At 51.5% G+C, this 12409-nt stretch overlaps 1 protein-coding gene across 2 annotated transcripts; it reads left to right on the forward strand.

The window, feature by feature from the left end:
- Positions 1-2842: 2842 nt before the first annotated feature.
- LOC115078291 (coiled-coil domain-containing protein 102A-like) lies at positions 2843-12250 on the forward strand. Of its 2 annotated transcripts, none has more exons than XM_029581137.1 (4): positions 2843-2880; positions 3896-4376; positions 10319-10513; positions 12015-12250. In XM_029581137.1, exons 2-4 carry the CDS (start codon positions 3906-3908, stop codon positions 12027-12029), a joined length of 681 nt encoding a protein of 226 aa, XP_029436997.1. In that variant the 5' UTR covers positions 2843-2880; positions 3896-3905; the 3' UTR covers positions 12030-12250. The 2 variants fall into 2 exon arrangements, with proteins under 2 accessions (XP_029436997.1, XP_029436996.1); XM_029581136.1 differs by lacking the exon at positions 2843-2880 and adding an exon at positions 3385-3800.
- Positions 12251-12409: the final 159 nt, after the last annotated feature.

Below are 12409 nucleotides of genomic sequence, written 5' to 3' on the forward strand. Positions count from 1 at the left end.
CAAAAGCCAGGAGAAGTGGGCACGGCTAGGGGGCGGGGCCTACGGGCAGACCTCCAAAAATGTCCCTTTTACAAAGTTAAAGATAAGCGCGTCCGTGCCAAGTCTGATCCTCATCACATCCGCCTGCCTGGTGCTGGGCTCCGCTGTTTCCCCCCTCTCTCTCTCTCGCCTTCTGCTATATTTACTCTGGAATAAGGAGTGTGCATCACTCATTGTGCCTATATCCTGTCCCTTTTCCTGAGCCCCGCTCTTCTCCTCTCCGTGCTGTATTCATGCTTTACGTCTATCAGTGCAGTTCCTGCACGGGGCTCTGATGAAGATCTGCTCTTCAGCTGTCTGTGCTGTATGCATGCTTTACGTGTTATCAGTACAACACCCACATGGGGGGCTCTGATGAAGACCTGCTCGCTCTTCAGCTGTCTGTGCTGTATGCATGCTTTACGTGTTATCAGTACAACACCCACATGGGGGCTCTGATGAAGACCTGCTCGCTCTTCAGCTGTCTGTGCTGTATGCATGCTTTACGTGTTATCAGTACAACACCCACATGGGGGCTCTGATGAAGACCTGCTCGCTCTTCAGCTGTCTGTGCTGTATGCATGCTTTATGTGTTATCAGTACAACACCCACATGGGGGCTCTGATGAAGACCTGCTCGCTCTTCAGCTGTCTGTGCTGTATGCATGCTTTACGTGTTATCAGTACAACATCCACATGGGGGCTGTGATGAAGACCTGCTCGCTCTTCAGCTGTCTGTGCTGTATTCATGCTTTACGTGTTATCAGTACAACACCCACATGGGGGGCTCTGATGAAGATCTGCTCTTCAGCTGTCTGTGCTGTATTCATGCTTTACCTGTTATCAGTACAACACCCACATGGGGGGCTCTGATGAAGACCTGCTCGCTCTTCAGCTGTCTGTGCTGTATGCATGTCAGTGCAATGTCTGCATGGGAGGAGAAAAGAGGGAATCTCATGATGATCGACCCGACAGAGCTTCTGATTCGCTTAGATCCATCACACCAAACCATTTATAAACACTGATATGGCTTTAAGGAATGAAATGCAACATTAGGAAACAAAAGGGATGTTGTTTTTAAGTAACTTTGTCTCAATTGTCCACCGTATCGTCTTCGATTTTATTTTGCTCAGGCTGCTGCTTCAACTGGGGACTGTGCTCCGGGAAGAAATGTTTGCTGGGGAAACCAGATAAACCGGCTTCAAGAGAAGGGAGGGCCCTCAGCATGTGGTGGATAGCTCCGGGTCCTCACTGCCAGCACAAAGATAGCCTCTGAACCTGCCAAGAGTGATTCATTTTTTTTTTTTAAATGAAACCATCATCAGGCAGAAGATGGTGGCTTGCTGGCTGTATAGTCACTGGAGGAAGGAAACCGTCTGCCCCCTGTGTGTTGCCAAACATTTCCAAAATATGCAGGTAGGAGGTCGGGATGCTTCCTTTCCACCCAACCTATCCCGCTCTTCTACCGAGATGTGAACAGATGATGCGTGGGAATTAGGAGCGATGCTCCTGTTTGTCCAGTATCACTCAGAATCTCATGAAAGGTAAAAATACAAAAATTGGAGGCTGAGAAGCCAGACTTTGGTAAGTGCAGAGTCTGAACTGCAAGCCCCCCCCCCCAAAAAAAAGGAGACTGAAGGACCTAACTGTCCTGCAAGAGAGGAGAGGCAGGACAGACACATTTAAATACCTCAGAGTTATAAATAATGCACCAGAAGCAAATGTTGTTCAGTGCTGAGGAAGATCTGGATTCAGAGGTCCATGGACGGACTCAGGAATAACATCAGGGTTTACTTTTTCACAGAAAGGGAGGTGGATTCATGGAGAACAGGATGCAAGGCTTTGCATATATCTAGGATAGAGAAGGGAGGAAAGGGTCGAGGTGGGACACGATAGCAGTACCCAGGTAGAGAGAGGAGGTTTGGAAAGAGAAAGACGTGATGGGCTTAAACGCCAGCAAAGGAAAGGTCAGTGGGATGTTAGGGAGAAGCTTTTAGCTGAGTGCTGGAACAAAGCTAGCTCAGGAAAGGGTGGGATCTCTACCATTGGAGTTTGGGGTTTTTTTTAAACTCTTTATTTAACAATTTTCAGGCATACATGGCACAGGCAGGACACCTTACTTGGGGGACTCGTCACTGGAGGTTTCTGAGAGCAGACTCCACAACATCTGTGAGATACGGCTGAGGGACTCTTGCCTGAAGGATCAGGGTGGATTATCTGATCTCTTGAGGTTCCTCCAAGCACTGCCTTTCAATCAGTTCTAGATGACCTCTCAGGGTCGCACCCAGTCCCATCTTTCTATGATTCATTTGCCTCTGGGCCATCAGGAAGTGGCCATTGAGTGGCCATTGAAAACACTTGTAAGTAGCACAGCGTCTTCAGTCATGATGCCGAAGGGTCAGCGTGAGGTCCTTCCAAAAACAAATCTAGAAGAGGGGAGGGATAGTGCCAGAGTCCTGTTTTTTTGCTGGCAGCTGTACTTTGTTGGAAACACCATTCAGGATATGGAGGGAAGGGGGGCATCCGAGGATGCTAGGCTGAGGAGGGGGGTGGGTGGGGTGGAATGGGTAGGTTGGTGGCAGTGAAGTTGTGTACAGAACAACACAGTAATGTACTTACACCACAAGAACCTATCGCTGTCTTTCTGTGTCTCTGCTTCTCTTCTTGTGTGTCTCTGCCTATCTGTGTGTGTGTGTATATGTGTCTCTCTTTCTCTGTGTCGCTACCATGCTTGCTCCCTCTGTATCTCACCCCTCCCACCTGTCTCAGGGTGTGACTTCTGTCTTGGAAGAACTTGTGCAGTTTACACCTTCACTGCATTCCCAGCTCTCTAGTCCTCGGTGATACATTCAAAGAAGCACAGGTGAGCGTCTGTCCCCAGAACCTGTCAAAAATACCTCCAATTATGCACCTGTCTCCTTCAGAGACAGACCTGGAGGAGCAAAGGTAAGCGTCTGTCCGTGGTACCGGTCAGAAAACCTCTGGCCATGCCCCTGTCTCCTTCAGAGATAGATTCGTCGGTGCACGAGTGAGTGTCTATACCTATCAGACTGCTTCTTGCCATGCATCTGTCTCCCTCAGAGACAGAACCGGAGGAGCACAGGTGAGTGAGTGTCCTCTGTACCTGTCAGACTACACGTTGCCATGCACCTGTGTCCCTCAGAGACAGAACCGGAGGAGCACAGGTGAGTGAGTGTCCTCTGTACCTGTCAGTCTACGTTGCCATGCACCTGTCTCCCTCAGAGACAGACCTGGAAGAGCACAGGTGAGTGTCTGTCCTCTGTCCTCATGCACCTGTCTCCCTCAGAGACAGACCTGGAAGAGCGCAGGTGAGTGTCTGTCCTCATGCACCTGTCTCCCTCAGAGACAGACCTGGAAGAGTGCAGGTGAGTGTCTGTCCTCTGTACCTCTCAGACTACACGTTGCCATGCACCTCTGTCCCTCAGAGACAGACCTGGAAGAGCGCAGGTGAGTGTCTGTCCTCTGTCCTCATGCACCTGTCTCCCTCAGAGACAGACCTGGAAGAGCGCAGGTGAGTGTCTGTCCTCTGTCCTCATGCACCTGTCTCCCTCAGAGACAGACTCATCGGAGCACAGGTGAATGATTCTCCTGCAATACACCTGCAGCAGAGCCAGAGGACAATGACTGACAGACAGATTCCAAGAAAGCGAGTCAGACTGAAGGACACAGTATATGATGTCTAGCAGAGACAGATCCAGACGGGGACAGAGTGAGGAGACATGCACAATAGCTCCCTGATGAGAGCTGCATGGGGGAGAAATGGTGAGAAAGATTATGAATGATGGTTTCCTGGTAAGAGCCAGTTGAGAAGGCAATGGTGAAAGATATAATTACATTTTTATCCTCTGACTTCACAGGCCCTTGGTGATGAGTAGGAAGAACCGACAGAGACACATGATGGGGAGTGACCTTAAGGGAGAGCCAAGGGCAGACCCGAAGGTGGCCTCTCCTCCATCCAGCCCCCTAAAATCTCCTGTCTCCATCGCTCAGAGTCCTCCTCCAGACCTCCCGCACCCTCCCCGGGACCACCAGCGCTGCAAGCAGGAGCTGGCCGAGGCCAGGCTGGTGGCCTCCAACCTGGAGAAGACGGTGCGCTGGTGGGCCGAGTGCACCAGCAAATGGCGGGAGCGCTGGAGCCGGGCCAGCGCCGAGAGGAACCGGGCCAAGAAGGAAGTCCGGGCCCTACGGCAGCAGCTGGAGAAAGTGGGCAGAGAGGCGCAGGAGCTCAGGGAAGAGCTGGAGGAGGCCCGGAAGAGACAGCCCGCGGGGACGCCGGACGGGGAGAGAGGGAGGACCCCCGGGGCCCTGCCAAGCGGGGAGGAAGCTTCTGAGGCTCAGGTGAGGAGCAGGGAGAGACAGGAACTTATTTAAAATGATTGATATCCCACACCCTCCTGACGGTTCAGGGTAGGGAACAGAGGAGCTTGCATAAATTTTGGGAGAGGAGCCGAGCAGTTAAATGCATCTTCCATAGTCCTATCCATTCCCCCCTCACAGCCCTGCGGTGGCAATTCTAGGTACTCGTAGGCCGCCAAAGGGGCACTGGCGTGGGGAATTTGAGGGGCAGCTGCTGAGCTGCCCAGATTTCTGCCAGCCTATGAGAAGACAAGCTGATTTGGGCCTGGCTGTGGCCCCATGGCATACATGAGCTTGTTGTACCATCTCCTCTACATACAGCAAGAGCTAAATGACCCATAGATGCAAGGGGAGTACAAGAAGGCCTAACCTAGCCAGGCCCCGCAGAGCTGGAGCCACCTGTGACTGTAAAATACTTCTCTTTGAAGAAGAGTTGCCACCAACTGGGGCACTGATTGTGAATTCTGGGGCAGCTAAGTGCAGTGCACTTCCATGGGCAGGCCCTGGGGCTCAGGACATGGCGCTGATTGATGCGGCATGGGCTGGATGGACTTGGGCGAGGTGCAGAACTGGCACAATCAGGCCTGGGGAGGGGAGATGGATGCAGCTATAGCGGGGCACCCCCTGCCAGCCAACGTGTAGCACTGAGGGCGCACATCAGAGGACGTGCTGTTCTAGTTCTTAGGCCGGTGATGATCCTTGAGCCACTGTGAGTATGATCTTTGGGGGCTGAAGCAGGGGAGGCCACTTGGGGAGAAAAAATTAAACTGACAAACCAAAAAAATCCAGCTATTTCCCACTGCCAAGAATTTCTGTTAAACACTAATATACAAATCGGCTGACATGGGGGCAGCCATTTTGTTTGCCGGTGATATCACTGATGGCAGACATGACTTTTTACTGATGAGTACAGTGCTATAATCCCGGATTGTTACTTACTAGTTTTCGTGTCCAGGGGACACAGTTACTAGTCAGAGGGAAAAGGATGCAAAATAGAATCACACCTGATTCACCTGGATGGTGATGAAGTGTGACAACATCACTAGGAAACAAAATGGCCACCTCCACCACAGCTGATCTCTGTATTAAAAGGTTGACTAAAATATTGTTCAAGCAACAATAGAAAAGGAACGTAATTGTCAGTTTGATCAGGCACTTGGCTTCATACCTCTTATCATGGACGCTCTGGGCCAAGGCTGGATTCTATTTTTCAAACTGCATTCGCCAGTCCACTGGTAATTGTAGTTCAGAGTTTTGTAGCGCCTGATCCCCGGGTGATTCTGTCTTTCCCGGAGATAGGGTTGCCACCTCACCCAGGTCAACCTGAAGAGGCTGAGCTAGCCCAGTCTTGATTTGCTCCATCGCACGTCTTACCACCCGGCTCGACTGGTCACATAATAAATAAATAAATACACTTTTAATTCGGGGTTCTGTGTGCAGGGGGACAGAATAAATCCCTGGTGAAGTAGAACTCCCAATACTCCCGTTGACTTTCTCTCCCAAAAAACCAAGCAAACCCCAGTCTCTTTGTAGAAAAAAACTTTTAGCAAGGGCAAGGATCATAGTTACAGCAAACTATCCAGGTGCCATTCTGTCCTCCTGTAGGGGCAGGGCCGGATGAGGCTGAGGATGTTAGTACAGCTTATGCCCTCTCTGACCCGCTGGCGGACAAACCCACTGGCTGGCACCGTCCTCCAATCCAGGAGACCATGGAAGTTGCGGACATCTTCGCTTGCTGCCGCAGTTGCCTGCTTCTCCCTGAAGGACGTTTTCTTCCTGGCTTTCGGGGAACTTTACACAGCAGAAACCATGCAGACTCAGGGCTGGCAGCGTTAGGATGCCAGCCCTGTCGCGCTCCTGTTTCCTACTCTGTCACAGTCCTCGCCAGGTCTCTCAGCAGTGCCGCAGGGCCTGGGTGCCACAGCTGCTGATGATGTCTACTCAGCCCTCCCTTTTCTGCTCTTCACAGTTAGGGCCAATGAGGTCTCCTCTCCTCCCCAGCGAGTGCTGGGGGTGCTGCGTGAGGGGAAGAATTTATAAACTACACAACCCTCTGAGCTCTCTGCAAGGTTAGGCAGATATGTTAACTAAAGTGCATAAAATACGTTGTGCAATGTAAAAGCAAACCAGAATATTTGTTTACAGAATTTAATACCTGTGAACACTGATTAGCACAATTAAGCAAATCAGGTTCACCTTTAATGTAGTAGAACAAAAGGTGCAATTTTCTATGCCAACCATTAGAGGTGAGCAATATGGAAATAATAAGTCAGATGCTATCCTTCTGGTCGCCACCAGATGTCGTGGCATTTAAAGTCAGTGCTATCCCTCAACAGTCCAATCGATGACATAGAAGGACCGAAGGTAAAATCCTCCATGGCTCACCCTATGTAATTATAGTGAGGTGCAATTCACCCATTGTCCACTAGAGGTCACCAGAGCATAAGCTGGAGTAAAACTAAGAAGCATACTCAGGTGGAGCTCAGCAGAGCTGTGTTTGCCTTCCAGCTGTGCGTGTTTCCTCTGCTAATTAGCGCCCAGTCAGACTGCAGTGAAACAAAGAGATGCTTGCAGCCATGACAGTTCATGGACAGCTCCTTTGAATTTTCTTTTGTTTCAGCACAACCCTAGAGTCAGAGAATCCCTTGGTTTAAAAGGTAAGTCTGCTGGGATTCGGAGTTCACCCTGTCTAGACTGACTTAAGCCTAGGATTTAAATTCACCTTGCAGCTGTTAGTGCCACCTCTCAGGTTCTGTTCCTGGTGTCTGGGTCTGGCTTAGGGAGTCCAGCATCGCACAGGCCCAGGCTTCAAGCAGCTCCCCCATGAACGGGCACACGCAAGGCGGTAACTGTGGGTACACCTCGAGTTTAGGGAGACTGCCAGGCTTCATCTTCCAGACGGTTTCACAGACAGACACAGGGGCCGCACTGGTAACTAAGCCGAGCCACCGTCTGGAATATCTAAACTATGACAAATAGCTCAACAGCATAATCATGAACACTGGCATTCTGCGTCAGATCGGTTCCCTGACCCTAGACATAAGCTGCAAGACTAATGTTCTTGCTCTCTCTCCTCCTCCTTTTAATCTGGGCTACGTTTACAAAGCACAGCTTCATTGTTGGCTGATCTGCCTGTCAATCACAGTCAGAAATCAGAGCAGCTCTGTCTCTCTCTCACAGGACACCCCCCCCCCCCCCCCCGCAGCAAGTCCCAAATAAAACCCGCGCGCTGAACTTCAGCGCGTGTTTTCTTTACTCACGGAAAAAAAATAAAAGAATCGACTGCCGATGCAGCGCAAATGCATAGGGAGTTTAAAAAAATTTTAAAAACCCACCCCAAAAAATGTGCACACAGTGAGGCCCATGCAATACGAACGCGCTAAAAAATGGGCGTCCAAGCTGGGCGCCCGCTTTCCTGACGCGCGCCCATCCACCTCTCCCGGGCCCGGGCTACAGTATGCAAAGGAACAGCCACGTTACAAAGAAGGCGCCGGGGGGAAATCGTGTGCCCGGGAGACGTGGCTGTGCGTGGCTCACCGAAACGAACGGCTCGATACGCGCGTCCGTTCCATCCCGCGGCAGCGAATTTACCGGCACAACATAAACGCGCGAGATACACGACCTGGAGCGTGAAGATCGCGTGCCCAGAAATGTTTGTTTTTCTGTCAAGCCGTTTTTATGTTTAGAGGATGCTGCTTTCTGTGGTTCCTCCTACTTAGTCGACGGAATTTTTTTCAAAATATTTTTAGCAAGAATGTGATACCTCATGTATCAATTGAGCCTCTCAGTGTTTATCGGGGAATGCTCACAACGAGTGTGTCAAACTTACACAAATACTGTTCGCCAGTATGTTTGAGAACTGCTTGACTAGATTAACTTTGATTTTAATCATTGGTATTCACATTCTATAATTTGCTTTTTTTTTTCTTTTTTCTGTATTTTGTTGTTTTAAGAGACAAGACACTTATCGTGTTGCGTAGCGTGGGTGGTGGCAGCTTTTTAACCACACCGGCTTGGCCCGACCCGATACGTGTTTCGTAGGCTTCTTCAGGGGTAAGACATCGTTGCGGTGTATTTACAAAGTCTGTCCCATAGCATTACGCCATAGCATGATCTCAGCTTTACTGAGATGATCTCGGCATTCTCCGATAAAACACCGAGAAGCTCAATTGATATATGAGGTATCACATTCTTGCTAAAAATATTCTGAAAAAAATTCCGTTTCAGCTTGTGTTTATGATGTTGTATGAAATATAGTCTATCAATACATCATATATTTCACAGTTCTTATTTTCAATCCTCCTACTTAGTATCGCGCGATCTTACTAGATTAGGAGGAAGCACGGGAAAGCAGTTTTTTTTTTTTTTGTTTTAAAGCAGACCCCTTGAGGCGCTGAAAAACTTCATACCTGCTCCGTCGTGGCAGCCGTAACATTTGAGGGGGTTAAAAAAGTGCGTCTCGGGCGCGTGGCGATTTTTTTTTGCATCGCGGGGTATATTAGCTGATAGCCTCACGTACGTGGCATTTACATGTGATGAGCGCTATTAGCTGCGCCTTTGGATGCGCGTTCCGGACACGCTGATCCCCTTATTGCATCGGTGGGGGGGGGGGTTATGGACACGCGTCCAGAACGCGGCCAGAGACGGTAAGTTTTGCTAGCAATTCACCCCCCTACCCCCCAGAGTCCCTCCAGCACAGATTTCCACACTCTGTATGCCTTCACCTCCCTGCTTGTCCAGCAAGCCCCAAGAGCGACAGACAAAGCAGCGAGATTCTCCCAGAAGAGGGGGTCACGCTTAGGGGCCGATGCAAAAAACCCCCCAAAAAAACGCAGAAAGCAGTGGGGTGAGTGTTCAGCGCCCGCTTTCCAAACGCGAGCCCAGGCACCGCTCCTGGGGGCGCCGTGCGATATTTTAAATTAGGGGTCGCGCTGCCAAGGAGAGGTCGGCTGTCCGCGGGTTAAGAAATCGGATGCTGAATTTATTGGCGTCCGTTCTCCTAACCAGCGCACAGCCAGGGGTTAGGGAAACAGACATTGGTTAACTGAGCATCCGTTTCCCTAACCTGACTGACCGCACTCTTTTTGCTTAACATGGTTTTTGTTTTTTTTTTTTTTTTTAATCTTTTAAACTTTTCATTCCTCTGCTTTTCTGTACAACGTTTTGGGGCGCTCAGAAATTAACGCCTGCCCAGCACGGGCGTTAATTCCTGAGTGTAGAAATGTGCAGATTGGACGCCCGTTTTTTTGTTTTTTGTTTTCATGTGGGGGTGACTATTTGATTGCCTCATGGACATGCACTTGCAAGTGACGAGCGCTATTAGTTTCGCGGCGCGTTGGACGCGCGTTGAGGACGCGCTAATCCCCCTCACAGCATAAGGGGCTGTGGACGCCCGTCCACAACGCGCGTCCGACCACCGGTTATACAGTGCGCTCGGCTGGCCAGGTTTGCAGGGATATCCACCATGAAAATGCACTGCAGACCTATCTCATGCATTTTCAAGGTGCATATCCTGAAAACCTGGCCTGGTTGTGGCTCTCGAGCACCAGGGTTGCCCCTCCCCTCCCCCGATGTAGGATCTCCCACGCTCCCACACTACTGACAGCACTAGCAGAGCTGTGTATGGGGGGTCAGTAACCGCATGCGCCACCCTGGAACATTCTCCATACCTGAGCGTGTAATTACTCCTTATTAGTACAACTTACTCTGGTAGGGGCAAGGCGGTTCCCCCTATATAGGCAGGGAGACAAAGTCAGAACTACAAATCCATGCATGCAGAGGGGCAAAACCTGAACTGGATCAGTCTCTTTGGGATGACCTGGGTGGGACTGAAATTAGATGGTTTCCAAATTCTTTCTCCAACCAAGAGATTCTTGGGAGAACTGCCAAGTAATAACGGCACCTTCCCTGTTCCTTCCCCCCAGACCCTGGCCTGCGATTCAGGGAACCCTCGTCTCCTGCCCCAGGAGCTGACTCGAGAATCTTTGCCATGGCAGCAGGGAGAAGAGGAAAGCAGCAGCGAGGGAGGAATCAGGAAAACTTCGACAGCTTCAAACAGTGAGACAGATGGAGAGGAAACAGAGCACAAAACCGTAGAAGAGACTCATGAGGGAAAAAAGGTGAGATCTGTGAGCTGCACACCTCCCACCTTCCCTGTAGCACCCCCTGCTATTCCAGTACTGAGACCCCCACACACAGCCCTGCTAATGCACCTCACTCCTGCCCTGCAGCACTCCCTGCTACTCCAGAACTGAGACCCTCACACACAGCTCTGCCAATGCACCTCACTCCTGCCCTGCAGCACCCCCTGCTATTCCAGTACTGAGACCCTCACACACAGCTCTGCCAATGCACCTCACTCCTGCCCTGCAGCACCCCCTTCTACTCCAGTACTGAGACCCTCACACACAGCTCTTCCAATGCACCTCACTCCTGCCCTGCAGCACCCCCTGCTATTCCAGTACTGAGACCCTCACACACAGCTCTGCCCATGCACCTCACTCCTGCCCTGCAGCACCCCCTGCTATTCCAGTACTGAGACCCTCACACACAGCTCTGCCAATGCACCTCACTCCTGCCCTGCAGCACCCCCTGCTATTCCAGTACTGAGACCCTCACACACAGCTCTGCCAATGTACCTCCCTCCTACCCTGCAGCACCCCCTGCTATTCCAGTACTGAGACCCTCACACACAGCTCTGCCAATGCACCTCACTCCTGCCCTGCAGCACCCCCTGCTACTCCAGTACTGAGACCCTCACACACAGCTCTGCCAATGCACCTCATTCCTGCCCTGCAGCACCCCCTGCTGTTCCAGTACTGAGACCCTCACACACAGCTCTGCAAATGCACCTCACTCCTGCCCTGCAGCACCCCCTGCTATTCCAGTACTGAGACCCTCACACACAGCTCTGCCAATGCCCCTCACTCCTGCCCTGCAGCATCCCCTGCTATTCCAGTACTGAGACCCTCACACACAGCTCTGCCAATGCCCCTCACTCCTGCCCTGCAGCATCCCCTGCTATTCCAGTACTGAGACCCTCACACCCAGCCCTGCTAATGCACCTCACTCCTGCCCTGCAGCACCCCCTGCTATTCTAGTACTGAGACCCTCACACACAGCTCTGCCAATGCACCTCACTCCTGCCCTGCAGCACCCCCTTCTACTCCAGTACTGAGACCCCCACACACAGCTCTGCCAATGCACCTCACTCCTGCCCTGCAGCACCCCCTTCTACTCCAGTACTGAGACCCTCACACACAGCTCTGCCAATGCACCTCACTCCTGCCCTGCAGCACCCCCTGCTATTCCAGTACTGAGACCCCACACACAGCTCTGCCAATGCACCTCACTCCTGCCCTGCAGCACCCCCTGCTATTCCAGTACTGAGACCCTCACACACAGCACTGCCCATGCACCTCACTCCTGCCCTGCAGCACCCCCTGCTATTCCAGTACTGAGACCCTCACACCCAGCCCTGCTAATGCACCTCACTCCTGCCCTGCAGCACCCCCTGCTATTCCAGTACTGAGACCCCCACACACAGCCCTGCTAATGCACCTCATCCTCTGCTGTTCCAGTATTGAGTGCCTCCTCCCTTGCATTTATTTTTCCTAACAGGAGTGCAAAGAGTGATATGATGGGAAGAGTGAGTGAATCAGGAAAGCCTCTTTCTTGGACCTGCTCTGCACCGATCATGTGACTGCTGAGCCATCTCCCCAGAAGAGTCATGTGACCCTTAGTCAGCACAGAGGGCTGTGCTGAAGAAAAAGTGAACATCGCGCCGCCGGGGAGATTGATTTATGGGGCTGTCCCATTCCCCTGGAGTTGTTCCCTCCTTGGCTGGAGAACATTGTTTGGGGGGGTGGGTGTGGTGGGTGGGATATGGGGGGGTCCCCCCCGTGCAGGGATGTGCAGAAACTGGAGGCGAGCATCGTGTACAAGTGGAGATGCTCGAAGCCTGGTGGTGGAAGGATCTCTGGTTATTACCCCTGGACAGGAGAAGGCCGAGTGGG

Source organism: Rhinatrema bivittatum, chromosome 16 (genome assembly GCF_901001135.1).
Source record: "Rhinatrema bivittatum chromosome 16, aRhiBiv1.1, whole genome shotgun sequence".
Taxonomy (NCBI): Eukaryota; Metazoa; Chordata; class Amphibia; order Gymnophiona; family Rhinatrematidae; genus Rhinatrema; species Rhinatrema bivittatum.

Coding starts and splice junctions, on each gene's coding strand:
- LOC115078291 (XM_029581136.1), top strand. Junction 4,377..10,318: donor AGGAAGCTTCTGAGGCTCAG/GTGAGGAGCAGG, acceptor CCTTCCCCCCAG/ACCCTGGCCTGCGATTCAGG.